Source organism: Orbicella faveolata, unplaced genomic scaffold (genome assembly GCF_042242905.1).
Source record: "Orbicella faveolata isolate gen_17 unplaced genomic scaffold, um_ofav_v1 contig_13, whole genome shotgun sequence".
Classification (NCBI taxonomy): domain Eukaryota; kingdom Metazoa; phylum Cnidaria; class Anthozoa; order Scleractinia; family Merulinidae; genus Orbicella; species Orbicella faveolata.
Window position 1 is genome coordinate 27,638,263 of NW_028301540.1, and position 14,238 is coordinate 27,652,500.

Sequence of the window (14,238 nt, forward strand, 5' to 3'; positions counted from 1 at the left end):
TTTCTCAATGGGAAGTACAGGATTTTTTTCTCGAGATTAACTTTTGGCAGTTAAAACATGGGGTAAGTCTCTACAGTCACCATATGTTAATGACGCAAAATTTTAACCAAATATGGTCTTCGCTCTCGTAACCACTTCCCGTAAGCGCTTGCGGGAGGTTCGACTGTATGTCCGATATGAAGTCGAAATGAACATTGTGAGGAAAAAAAATGGTCCTTAGAGTATAACATGAAATCAAAAATCTGGGCTGTTAAATTATTGCGCCGCGTCAACAATAACGTTTCGATAGGTCATTATTTCTTCGCAGTACACTCAAACGTACTCTCGTACCCATATCTCACACTATTTGACGCTGTTGAAGATCCGGGTTCCAGAGTAACGTACGGTAGGTCAGTGCAGGCTCCACTACTCATTCTACTTCGGGAATTTTAAAAATTGCATTTCCTGTCATGAGCACAGGCCATCCAAGCTATATTGAAACGAGGAGTCAGCTCAATTTAAGCTAGTTTAGACTAACGATGGTACCACGACAAATTGCCACCTCACCTCTGTGCCTAGATGAGAGAAAACCCGGAATGCGACACCAGCTACACTTTATTTATCAATATGTCACTATTTATACACAAAGCAAAGTTTAAGGATGCCTGCGGTCGAGCCGGACTGAAACAGGCAAGAGCAATAAACATTCCTGAGAAGCGAACTTCAAGTTGCTATATCAGTCCTGATGTAAAAAAGGGAATTGTTTGAGCTAGACATGGGCTCCATTACCAGCTGCTGTTGGTGAGAGGATCTTGAGCTCCTCTCCCAGGGTGGAACGAAGACAAGACTCGAAAGAATGTCGGAAATCGAGCCTAGTCTAAACCACCCATCCAATATCTTTCCTTCATCTATAGTTCGAAACCTCTCCTGCTTTCCGATTGATTTATTTGTTCTAAAAGTAGTTCACGTACCAACAAAAAATAAAAAAGCGCGGGTAAACAGGCCAGTCACAATGAACTCCCTATTAAGCGGACACCCTCGGGACCTTCTCAAGCGTCCGCTTAATACATGGTGTCCGCTTAATAAAGGTTTACAACAGTTGCGCTATGTTTGTTAACAATTAACGTTCAACGTTCCTCTGTACTGTAATAAAGTTCCAGGTTGTTAACGAAGCTATCCAGAGTTCAAATTCATCAGCTTTCATTACCAACTTTAATTTGTTTGTAATACATTTAATCAATCAATGCCACATGGTGAATTCAGTCCGGTTTTTAACAATAGAAATTAGTCAAATACAATTTATTTTAGTGTCCGCGTCCACTTAATAAAGGTGTCCGCTGAACAGGGGTTCGCTATAAAGGGAAATATAACACGTTAATTTCGGGAGTCCGCTTAATTGGAGGTCCACTTAATAGAGATTTCACTGTATTATTATTTTAAGGCTTTTTTCCCTTCAAGCGCCACGCGCCGACTAACTTATGCCACTATTCGACAAAAAATTTAACACACTTGTCGGTTAGTGTGCGGTGAATTCAGACAAGTCTGCGACAAGATCGGGGCATGTCGGGCGATATCTGACAGTGCTAGATCTCAAAATGTCTTGTTGGGCCTTGCCGGCTAGTTTGCGGTAGACCAGGACCATTTGTCGGGGCTCGCGCGCGCCTCGACCAATTAGGAAATGTCATGAGAGTCACGTCAGTGGAATAGGCGCCATCTTTATTTTGGATGACTCAGCCCCAAGCCTCAACGCGGTTAGTCGCGACATAAAATCGGCCAGTGTGCGGCAAGCTCATGGCCCGACAAATTTTAACCCGATTTGACCCCAACTAGAAATCTGCAGTTCTACGACAAAAAATCCGCTAGTGCGCGGCAAATCCTGCGAATGCGAGTGCAAGTATGAAGTAACGATTTATGTTAGGAGCACTTGATATTAGCAAATTCTCTCCAAAAAAATTACAGGCCAGTGTAAATATCAGAGTTCTCAAATATCTCGAGTAGTGTAAATCCTTTTACAATTGCTCAAGCTTTTATAACATTACGAACGCGGGCGCATTAATTTGAACTGCAGTGCAAATGAAAGTCAACGATAAATTAGCTTACGGCCACACAATGAAGTAATTTTATCAGTCGTATAATAAAGGAACTAACAACCACGCGTAAAACGTTTTGACATCTCTTCGATGGATTTCCAATCTGCTTAGCCAATTACAGACGCATAAACCAGGTAATTCCTTGACTTTTGAACTGTCCGCCTCTTGTCTACATTAACTTACAATAATTGATCTGGGTTTTCAGTGACTGGCGAAGCCGCGAACAAAAAGCAATAACAAGATAATTATGTACCGTTTTGAAGAAGCAAGGCGGCAAACGAAGCTACACATTTTCAAGGAGTCCTTCAGTTGACAATCAACGACTACATCCCGAGACCGTCACTTAAATACCCTGGTTGTAACGAATACATGTTTCCCCTGAAACAGAGCTCTGCAGGCTCCGCTTTGTTATATTACAGTAATATTTTCACAATATTATAACTGCTGTGTAATTAACTAAATGGCAACTTGGACGGCGACATTTTTGGAGAGCCGATTTCACCAATGTTAGAGGAGGCATTCGCTTGAATTTCTTGAATGGTGTTTTGGAATCTGGACCATTCATCAGCTCTTGGGACAGCTAGTTGCTGGAAAGAAAGAGACAGAAAAAAGATAGGCATGAACTTAAAGGCGCCACGTCACGGTTTGCGCATATTGAAAAGTTTAGCCTCAATTTTTCAAATTTGTCGTTTGTAATCCGTGTCAATCTTCTCCATCCTTAGCCATCCTCGTTCCTTTATGGTTTATCATTATCTCTTTGGTGTTTTTCTATCTTATTAAACTGTTATTTTCAGGTTTCCTACCATTTAAAGGTAATTTTGTATGTGGCCAAAATAACTCAAAATACCGTAACTGAGCTCCTTTAAATAACTGTATTTATCACTAATTTTTACTTCCTTTTAAGGTTGTACTTACCTCGCCGACGTCATAAATAAACACATGCCCATCGTCATCGCCCGCGGCGATCTGGTGACCAGAATGCGTCCACCTCAAACGGTTTAGTGACGTCATTGACTCTGAACTCGTGGTTGCTGTGGGCACCTACAAAGAGGACAAACAGGCTTGCGTTACGAAAATATTCATAAGTGACGTGTTGGCAGGTTCTGTGCGAGGCTTTTTGATGGGTTCTCGTACCCAGGGCCACCTGTCCCTCTTAGCCGGCGAAGCCTTGGCACGAGGAAAAGGTGGGTCTTTAAACACATCCTTGCATAGGGCGACTGCGCCCGAAGTACAAGCGGCAGTCAAAAGCGATGCGTCCTACCGAAAAGACACGATCGTAGTCTTTTTCTTGGAAGCTAAGAAAAATAAAGACAATGTTAAAGTTGCTTTGGCCTTTTCTAATACTTAACTCGAGATTTCTGGGTTTAATTTGACGAGGAACATCATATTTTGTTCAAAATTACACAAGTGTTTTCCTACCTGGTAACACTGGACAAACTACGAGTAAATTGCCGGACGCGGACGACCCATTTTTGGCGCCAAAGTCAAAACTTGGAGACACAACACGTTTCATATTTTTCACCTTTTACAATATGAAATGGTTTCTGGAATTCTAAATCCCTTACAGTTCCTGAATATTCAATGTCCTCTCTGTGACTGATGAGAAAGTTGCTCGACTTCAATGCCTTTCCTGTTAACGAACATTGACGTCAGGACCGTACACTTTTTCTCCCCTGCTGAATCCTGATTGGTCAATTCAAATGTCACTTCCTCGGTAACATGAATTAAGATTACCATTAACAAAGTCTCCACGCAACATCAACCTCAAGCAAACGTTAATCAAGATTTACCTCTGTATCGTTATTAAGGTTCCACAGGTCCAGTCTCCCTGTACCGTCCACAGCAGCAAACAAAGCAGGGTGGATTGGGGACCACTGAACGTCATACACGTAATCGCCATTATCCTCAAAAGAGTACAGCGGGCGTGGGTTCTAAAAACAAAAAGAGGTCTAATAACTTAGCTTCAGTAATGTGCCTTAGTCTGCTTAAAAGGCGTAGAAAAAGCTGAGGAAAGAATAGTTGACATTAAAGTGCGAGGACAAAAGTCTCTATTTTCCGCCACTTTCTGGGAACCCTACGGCTGGGTCAACTACTTAAAATGATTTGGGCTCGTATTTCTAAGGTTGCCTTGCGATAGACACCACCTGGCAAAAGGAAACCTGGTCGGCCAAAAACCAGCTAGCGCCGAACTGTCATGGCTCAGTGCGGTAAAACTCAGATGGGGCGATAAGATAAAATAAGATAAAGCCTCTATTTATCGAGGGTTAACACATAATAGTAGAAATTCGCTGACAAACTTGTGGCCCTTACTTGTGCCTTGGCGAAGCACAACATTCTGCACAACAGAGAGAGAGAGACGGTGTTGTTGCCATAATAGCCTTTGTCGCACAGCGAACGCGGAAGATTAAGTAAGTAAGTTTCTCCACCTTACAGTTGTTGTCGTTTCTAAGTACTTTTCACTGACTCACCTTGTGACTCCAGAGTTTGATGGTCCAATCAAAGGATGATGTTAAGAAGAGGTAAGAGAAGTCAATTGGACCTGCTGCTGAGTGAGTGTCAATACCAGTGGCCGGACCGTAATGACCTTCAAATATGTCGCTGATACCCGCTTTGCTATAAAACAAAAACACACAAAGATCTCTTTACAGCCCATTCTATTCTAGGGACCCAATTATTTTCCATTATCCTTTTTCTAGGTCCCGCTTTCTTTTCTCCACAAAACCAACATTTTGAACTAAATTCTAATGCGATTGTAAATTCGAGGGTCACAGTGCTGTTCATCGCAAACTTGTGTGTGCTACACCCGTTCTGACTGACTGACTGACTGACTGGCTGATTGTGTCACATACTGAGTGACTGACTGACCGGCTGACTGACTGACTGACAGAATGCCTGTCTGACTGACTGACTGACTGACGGACGGACGGATGGATGGATGGATGGTTGGCACTCTGGGGTAAGAAGCCTTGTTTCAAGCCCTGTCTGAGTACTTTCATTGAATTGTGCTGTGTTCTTAGGCAAGACATTTGACTCTCTCAGCACTGCAAAAAAACTTGCTCGTTGTTATGCTACAGGTCCTTTAAGCTTGGCCTGCAGTCTCTAGAAATGTATTTAAATTACCTTCCATGTCGACAGGCCGTGTAAACAGAGCCCTCCTCACTTCCAACCACGAAGTTATTGACATCGCCAGCCAAGAACGACAGACACGTGACAGCCACTGCCTTGGATTGTTTGAACTGAAGCTCCATGCTGTCCTGCAAGCAATAAAATGACAATCCAAGAATGAAATTGATGTAAGAAAGATAATAAGTACACCGTCTGAAGATGCATGCAAAAACAATGTGAAAGACTTGACAAAATACATGTAGTTTGTTTTCGAAATCTGTGTTCGGCGACCTTAATTATTCACAGGGAACCAGCACGAGCTGTTCACATAATAATCGTGAGAGCAAAGAAAATTTACGTTGGCAGTTGAAATAAACGAATGATTTTCCCTTCTTTTTAACCATACACTGGGGCGGATCTAGAAGTGTTCAGGGGGTTGGTCAAACCCCCAAGTCACATGCTGACTTGGCCTCAGAATACCGCAAATCCCATATCTGAGGACCTCAATTTTAAAAATTTTCCGAGGGAGGATGCACTTGGACCCCCCTACAGGGGACTGTCTTCAGCAGTCCGTATCTTGAACTCCCTCCTCTAAAATCCTGTATCCACCACAGACACAGTAGACTGTAGTCAACACATACCTGAGGCTGCGAGAGCATATCAAGACTCCAGGAGCACATTTTACCATCAGTAGAGACACTGATCAGATTGTGAGCATTTTGAGTTCCCACAACATTTACACAATACACTGGGTGCTGCAAAAAAAAAAAAAAAAAAACTTCCCTTGAGGTTACTGAATAGAGTGTTTTCACTCACATGGCCAGCAACCATGTAAATTTATTGCAAACAATGAAATTGTTTACACAGGTAAAGAGTTCAACTTCCACAGAATTGGTTTGGGACACAAGCATGCCCGCCACTTCATTGCTTTGAGACGCCAAAATGCATGCTGCGACTCTCTTAACAGGTACATGAAGGTTCGTGGGTGGGTTGCGTAAAACCTTACTAGGGAAGGTAGTAGGGAAATGTGAAATAAAACAAGCTGCGATTAGTCAAGTACAAATGGCACGATGTTCTTAAAAGGGGCAAACTGGCACTGGAATTTTGGCGCGCACTATAAAGGTTTGTTTTAGTATTGTTTTGTTTGTTAGTTTTAAACTTTCATCTTTAAAAATCTGTCGGGAAAATGGGGTGAAAATAAAAATAATAACAAGTTTGCATTATATACTATTACACTGGATTGAAATGATGACTGCATACAATGTACATGTTACTAATAGTCCTTTTCATCCTTTATAAATTCATCATATTAAGATGATGCTAAGATAAATTTTGATGAACAAATCAATAAGGGAATGCACTAGCGATAATATCAGTCACACTATTGGGAAGATAAGTGGTAAAATTAGAACAGGAGATGTGCAGATGGTAAAATCCAGTGTGAGTGACTGACTTACTGTGTGAGCTGTGGCAGACAGTGGTGTTCTCTGAACAGGAGTCTTTTTACTACTTCTGTTGTCCCACAGAACAATTTGACCAGAATATGTGCCACCAACAATCAAATTAGGATGAAACTTGGCAAAAGTGACAGATGTCACACCAGACTGAAAAGGAAAGGATTCAAAACAAGTGAGAAAGCAAGTTCATAACACTACATTCACGTTAATTAATCAATGTTGTTATCAGATCATGATTTCCTGCATTTTTGTCTCAATGACAGGGGTACGTGTTAAAGTGTATGGAAAAAGCAAACTAAACTAGACAGCAAAATCACGTATAGTAAAGTTCAGCCTCTCTCTCTTATGCAATTCTCTCACAAGAGTACTGCATTATGTGACAGAGAGCAGGCCAAAACTGGACTACGTCACGTAATGCGCAGAAATTTACAGCACAGCACACTTCCCCAACCCCCCCTCAAAAAAAAGCCACTCACAGGAAGTGATGCAACTCGTTACACCACAAGAACACAGGGGGCAAAAAGTTCAATGCTGTCACAAGTACAGGCTGTTGTACGGGCTGTCGTACTGTATTCCAGAAGATACATGTACAAATGTACATGTACATGTATGCACATGCATTTCAACCAGATGTTCAAGGAAGGAGTAGCTTCAATGCACTCTTTTACCTGACAGTGGAATATGTATTCTGGAGATTCTTTCTGATATTTCATGTTCCATATGAGTGCAACGCCATCTGGCTCATGAGGGGCATCTTCATTGTTGTTATATGAAGCCACCAACAATTCTGGGTACTGGAATACAACACAAGACAAAAAACAGAATGTCAATGTATTCATCATCTTGGACTGTTGCACTGGATATTTGACCCCCCAGCCCCCCACCCTCCGCCCACTTCCTTTCTCTCCCAGATGAAGATGGAAGCTGCGAGGGTTGAGCATCTTTCCCAAGAGCTAAGCACAGTCAGGGCACAAGTGAACAAGTAGACAACCAAACAGTACTGTAAGTTACTCTTCTACCTGTGTGGACCAGTCCAAACATGTCACTGTTCTATGCCTTGACCACCGCTCATCAAAGAACTGTCGACTGATTGACAGTTTGCCAGACGCCTGTGTATCTCTGCGAGAGAATTAAATAGCAAAATGGGTAAGCACAATCATACTTTAATGTTTGCCGTTAATCAATTAATTAATTAATTAATTAATTAATATTTTTCTCCTTGAAGTTGTTATTCAAAGTACAGATGTAGGCATTACATGTACTTGTATCCTAAAACAAGACTTGTGTCACATGAGAACCACTGATATATCACTTTTTGAAGAAAATTAGAAAAAAATTTACAGGATGCATCTCACAAAGAATTCATTCCTTTTTTTATTTGCGATTCCTTCCCAGCAACCACACTACCCAGGGTAGTATTATTTGAGAAGTTGTAAAATAATATACCCACCCCTCCATGTCTTCTGTCTCGGCACCAGAATAGTCAAATGTGATATCCACTGTCTCACACAAGGCTCTCTCCATTAGCCGGGTGGCTTTGTCAAAGAACTTGCTAAATTCACCAGAATTCAAAATGTGTTCCTTTTGTTCATCACTAAGCTCTATAACTGTAACTGTGATGGAAAAAAATACACCTTACAGTAATAGATACGAAAAGCTGAGGAATAGCTATGGGATAATGTAAGAGTTCTACACTAATAATACATATGCAATATTTTCTTATATTAGAAAATAGCCGAAAGAAAATACACGCACTGATTGGATTAATATTGTGTTTCTATTAAACAATAAGATCCTGAGCTTGAGATTTCTGTCGCATGATAGTTGACAAGGGCACTGCCCAGGTCAACTATCACAAATAGAAATCTAGGGAGAGAATGATCTAATTGTTTTATAGTATAAATCTAGTTGTCATTTAAAACTTGATCTAAATTCCCTTCACAGACACCTCAAAAACACAACGAAGTGGCCGTCATTTTGTTAACAAGCGTGCACTGCTACACTAGTCACTATCTACAACAGAATTTCAACAGTATTTCAACTGCCTGTGGGCCAAATACAAGGAAAAACATGACTGACTGCTCAACAGGGGACCTCAAAAAGGAAATTTGAAAATGAGATGAATACAGGATACAAACTAGGGAGTAATGTTGAGATCTACAGTGTACCTACATACTTCCAGAGTTTCTGCATTACAATCAGTAATGTTAAAGCAGGATGAATATTTCAAGAATTTACCTTCTTCCCTGCTGTCTTCTTCTCCATCTTCTGGTTCTGACTGTGCGTCTGTCTCCTTTGCCTTTGGCATAGCAGAGGCTTCAAATTCATCTAGAAATAATAAAAACAAACACACACGCATTGAAATTGACCGTACCAAAGTACCAAAGTACCAAAATGACCCTTTTACAGGATTTGAATAAAGAATAAAAATAAATAATACGATAATAATGAATAACAATAATGGCAAGGAGAATGCAATAAACAAGAGCAGCTACATCATTCAAAGCATTTTCTCCAACACATCTCATATTTGCAATTTGGTGTTTTAAACATGCTTGTAAAAGGTGGCTACGGGCTTTTGGCCAAATGGGTGTCCAGGTGTCTTGTGGATGTCCGCTTAATTGTTTTATTTTTCATACGTTGCTTTTTAAATTTTTCAGTTGAGCAGGCCCTAAAGCACATTTTGGACACCTTCTTTTCTCCTATCTGGCTAGCTTGACTCTTGACTATTAAGGCACATGATCATAATAAGTTACTCGTTTACAGATGATCACTTTTTAAGCCGTGGTAAAACCGATGTGAACACTGCCATAAGCCAAGCCTAATGTTGCCGAAATCATTTGTTAATTAGATCAGACCATGATAAAACTCACCTGGGGGTTCTTCTGGTTCAGCACTTTGAGTTTGTGTCTCTTTGTTGTATAAGACAGGTTCCTGAAGAGGAAAACCACATTGAAAGAAATAACATGCATACCAAATTAAGATAAAGAAAAATGTGAAGAGTTTGTCTAGATCCAGGACCAAAAGGACTTGAAACAAGTTAAAGGATGCAGTAGTAAGAGGAATACGTGCACAGATTGTTTGTACTCTCTTTTGTTCCCTGTCGCACTGTACATGTACATAAAACTAACAGACAGAAGCATCCAATTACAAGTAGATTTCTGACAAGTACATGTACATGGTTGAACATTGTATTGTTGCATTTAACTGGAGGCAGCACATGTGGCCTAGCGGTCGGGGCTGGATTTGTAATCCAGAGGTCCCAAGTTCCATTCGTCCTCCCTGTCACTAGCTAGATGGATTTGGGTTCAATGATATGGAATTCAACATTTGTAATTAGATGGCCATGCTTTTCACGGTCTCATAGGGTTTTGCAGGGTTCATGCCTTTTAGGTTCCACCTGACAGTGCGTAAAAACATGTACATGTCGTTACTTCAACTGCCATTTGTGTTTGCTTATGGAGTGCTTTGGTTGAAAATTTTAAATCAATGGGAAATAACTCCTCGACACAGTTTTCCAATGTAAGCGAGGTTTATTACTTGTAAAGGTACCTTTACCTTTGGTGGAATATTTGTCTGTGTAAGCTGAGACACACCCAATTTGACTGCTTTTTTCTTCTCTCTGTGAAAACCAGGCCAGAATGAGTTGAAAATTAGTTTCAGAGGAACTTTGCTTTACAGTCAAATAAGTTATGAGAAATACCCCTTCCAAAGCTAAAATAAAACTGCATTTCTTATCAAGAACAAAATGGGTACATTGATACTTATTAGTAACAAAAATAACGTTTTTTGGTAACAGGTCACTATGGTGAGGGGGATCGAGGCTGTCAAAATGTCCCGTACCCTACTCTCCTGCCTCCCAACCAATGTCTCCTCAATTAATGTTCACTCTTCATTCTCGAAGTTGTTCCCATACCCAAGTAAACTGAAAGGCTTCAAAAACCATGTTAGTCAACGATAAAGCTGTGTCAGGACACCTCATTCCTAGGTCTTTAATGTCTTATTTTCTTTAATTTTTTAATTTTTTTTTTTTTTTTTTATAATTTGCTAAGATTAACATTATTAATAGGTCTATACTCTCCATTTGTCTTGCTTCCTGCCCATTGAGAACCCCTACATCCCTCCTTTTCCTGTCTCCCACCTCCCCCTGCTTCTATTCTCCCAGGTTGCACCCCCCCCCCCCCCCCCACCTTGGTGCCTCTTCACATACACCTGTGATGACCTTCTTACATACACGTCGCTCTGAATATTATAAATTTCACTGATGGAACTCTGTTAAAATATTCTTGACTTACGGTGATACATAAGGTCTTGATGTTACATCCTTGCCTGGGCTGGAAGCTTCAGTATTCATGGACTTCTGTAATAGTGGAGACACTGCCAGAAAAAAACAATATTTTCAATTTATTTAGAACTGCTACATGTACTAAATAGATACAGTGTGCATGTAGAAGTTAAAACAATCAAGTCAAAAAGTTTTATAGCCAAGTTTTATCGTTCCAGTCACTTGAAGCTACCCAAAAATCTGACAATCCAGCTGAAAAATTCCTTTCTGACGACATCGATTCCATGTACATCACAGATCTAATTGGATGGTTTTTACTAATCATACAGATTTCACACTCGAGGACCACCCTGGTTAAAAAACTATTTAGGAACTGTTAGCATGGTTACACTCATTATGCAGAATTACATGCAATTGCCAAAATTGTCAAAAAGACTCATTCTTAAAGTCTCTAATGACGAGTATAAAAGTAACCTGCTGAGCCATCGATCACATCATCAGGCATAATTCCCTTGAGCAGCTCATCAGCTTCTCTCTTCTTTCTCTCAATATCAGTCTCTTTGGATTCTGTTGCTGAGGCAGCGGCACTAGTGATAGTCTTTGGAGTGGCTGCTACTTTACTGTGCTCTAAATCCTGTTACAAACCAAGGTGACAAGGAATTTGCAGTTCTAGAAAATATCCATACCCCCCTCATAGAAGGGATTTTTTCTAAGACCCCCCACTCCTCTGGAAATTCCAATAAAGGTCCAAACATTTCTTTAATCTTTTTGGTCTTAGATACGACATTGGACGACTATTTTCAACCTCGATCGTACAGTACAAGTACAATAATCACCCGACGACCCTGTATATATGAGCCTAATATTCTGAGGAAATTAGTCAGCAAGAATTTGGTACAATTCCATACTTAATCATGCATACAATTTTGTAGGTTTTGTCCTATTCATTACTGCCGCCCATGTGAAAATGATACAAAGAGAAATTGTATGCACAATTGAGTATATATCGGACTATACGGAAATCTGTCCTGTCGGGTTTTCTTCAGGAAAGAGTCTCAGTTGGCAAGATATTCTGCAGTTACCTGGCTACCTATTAAACTGATATCTAGCAAATTACACGTACATAAGCTTACATGTACATACGGTATGACTCACGACCTAACAGGTCCATCCAATCGATATTTGCATGTGCAGAAGTCTTAGGTATTTCCACATACAAAAATCACCCATATATCCACTGCAAATGAAAAGATAAGCTTTTCATGCATAGCACGTATCGCAGAAATGTAGCCAATCACGAAAACCAGACCAGTTTCGATCCAGTCTTCAAAATCAGTTAGCTCAAGTCAAATATTGAATTAAGCAAATTATTTCTTCTTCCACGTTTCGTACCTTTTTCTTTTCCTCTCGGGCTTTCTTGATCTCTTCTAGGCGTTTTCGTTTTCTCTCTAGCTCAGCTTTTCGATCAGACATCTTTCTCGAACCTTTTCGTACAACGAGTCTTGGTTAAATATTGTACTTCAGCAGGTATCCAATATGGCCGACAACAACACCTTCAATCGCTCGTACCCAGTTCTCTTATCAGCACTAAAGATGAAGGGACGGAAAACACGTGCACTGTAAGTACCTCCTGTTGTCCCATACAGAGCCTTAGGAAACTTTCCTAAGGCTTTGTATGGGCTTTTATCTGGAGTATCTGGTAACGCTCCAGGTTACTTTATCATGTTTACCGCAAGGCGTCATAATCTTGCCGCTTTGTGACAGAAATGTTGTTTAACTAAAAGTAAACCAGAACACCAACAGACCTATACATGTATCAATTGTCAGCTGAAGGAATTTTACCCATCAATGACACATCATCGCTTGTCAAACTTTGCAAATGAACACGACGTAATCGGTTCAAGGGACCACTGATAAGGAAATAATAAATAAGGTGCGTAAGTCGGATGATATTGGAACTCGAGGAAAATGCATTTTATATTTCAGAAAACTTTGTAACAAGTAGCTACAAATTAAGTTTAACCGAATTAAACAAGTATGCAGCATCTTAATGCTAATGTTCGTGTCACCTTGTGAGAAAAAAAAATGCACATAAAGATAAGCGTCAGCTTTATTAGCCTTGTAGCCACCAACACTGTACCAAGATCGCATGACGCTTTTTTCGGTCACGTACCTTCTTTGACTTTTTTTTTTTTGAAATGAATCAAAACAAGATGAATTTGCGCGATTTTGCTGGAATTAGCACGTTGAAGGAAAAGAAAACAAGCTCGTCAAAAGTGTTGCTTTTTCTTACAAGTAGCATCTTCCTAAATCTTGCGTACATTCACGCCAGGGACAAAGCTTTCCCGCTTTCCTGCTTTCCAGCTAATTTATTACTATTGTTTAGCGATGAGCCGCTGCCCGTTCGAATTTAAATATAAGGAGTCGGCTATCTTTAAAACGGGGAACGGGGAATCGGGGAATCGGGGAATGGGAATGGGAATGGGAATAAGAATGGGAATGGGAATGGGAATGGGAATGGGGAACGGAAAACGCGGAACGGGGAACGGGGAATCTTTAAAATGGGGAATCTTTAAAAGCGGGAATCTTTAAAATGGGGAATCTTTAAAAGCGGGAATCTTTAAAAGCGGGAATCTTTAAAGTGGGGAATCTTTAAAAGCGGGAATCTTTAAAATGGGGAATCTTTGAAAGCGGGAATCTTTAAAACGGGGAATCTTTAAAAGCGGGAATCTTTAAAATGGGGAATCTTTAAAAGCGGGAATCTTTAAAACGGGGAATCTTTAAAAGCGGGAATCTTTAAAATGGGGAATCTTTAAAAGCGGGAATCTTTAAAACGGGGAATCTTTAAAAGCGGGAATCTTTAAAATGGGGAATCTTTAAAAGCGGGAATCTTTAAAACGGGGAATCTTTAAAAGCGGGAATCTTTAAAACAGGGAATCTTTAAAAGCGGGAATCTTTAAAATGGGGAATCTTTAAAAGCGGGAATCTTTAAAATGGGGAATCTTTAAAAGCGGGAATCTTTAAAACGGGGAATCTTTAAAAGCGGGAATCTTTAAAATGGGGAATCTTTAAAAGCGGGAATCTTTAAAATGGGGAATCTTTAAAAGCGGGAATCTTTAAAATGGGGAATCTTTAAAAGCGGGAATCTTTAAAACGAGGAATCTTTAAAAGCGGGAATCTTTAAAATGGGGAATCTTTAAAAGCGGGAATCTTTAAAACGGGGAATCTTTAAAAGCGGGAATCTTTAAAATGGGGAATCTTTAAAAGCGGGAATCTTTAAAACGGGGAATCTTTAAAAGCGGGAATCTTTAAAACGGGGAAT

At 40.2% G+C, this 14,238-nt stretch overlaps 1 protein-coding gene across 3 annotated transcripts; it reads right to left on the reverse strand.

Moving 5' to 3' along the window:
* Positions 1–576: 576 nt before the first annotated feature.
* LOC110067108 (cytoplasmic dynein 1 intermediate chain 2-like) lies at positions 577–12,503 on the reverse strand. Of its 3 annotated transcripts, none has more exons than XM_089285272.1 (16): positions 12,309–12,503; positions 11,391–11,550; positions 10,927–11,008; positions 10,190–10,253; positions 9,505–9,565; positions 8,870–8,959; positions 8,082–8,244; positions 7,651–7,750; positions 7,300–7,425; positions 6,632–6,778; positions 5,816–5,929; positions 5,190–5,323; positions 4,538–4,682; positions 3,860–4,000; positions 2,985–3,110; positions 577–2,656 (listed from the first exon to the last, which is right to left on the reverse strand). In XM_089285272.1, exons 1-16 carry the CDS (start codon positions 12,387–12,389, stop codon positions 2,522–2,524), a joined length of 1,869 nt encoding a protein of 622 aa, XP_089141398.1. In that variant the 5' UTR covers positions 12,390–12,503; the 3' UTR covers positions 577–2,521. The 3 variants fall into 3 exon arrangements, with proteins under 3 accessions (XP_089141398.1, XP_089141400.1, XP_089141399.1); XM_089285274.1 differs by lacking the exon at positions 12,309–12,503 and adding an exon at positions 12,050–12,254; XM_089285273.1 differs by lacking the exon at positions 12,309–12,503 and adding an exon at positions 12,040–12,254.
* Between the last annotated feature and the right edge of the window lie 1,735 nt (positions 12,504–14,238).

Coding starts and splice junctions, on each gene's coding strand:
- LOC110067108 (XM_089285272.1), bottom strand. CDS start 12,389: ATGTCTGATCGAAAAGCTGAGCTAGAGAGAAAACGAAAACGCCTAGAA. Junction 10,254..10,926: donor TCAAGACCTTATGTATCACC/GTAAGTCAAGAA, acceptor TGGTTTTCACAG/AGAGAAGAAAAAAGCAGTCA. Junction 3,111..3,859: donor ACCTTAATAACGATACAGAG/GTAAATCTTGAT, acceptor TCCTCTTTGTAG/GTGCCCACAGCAACCACGAG.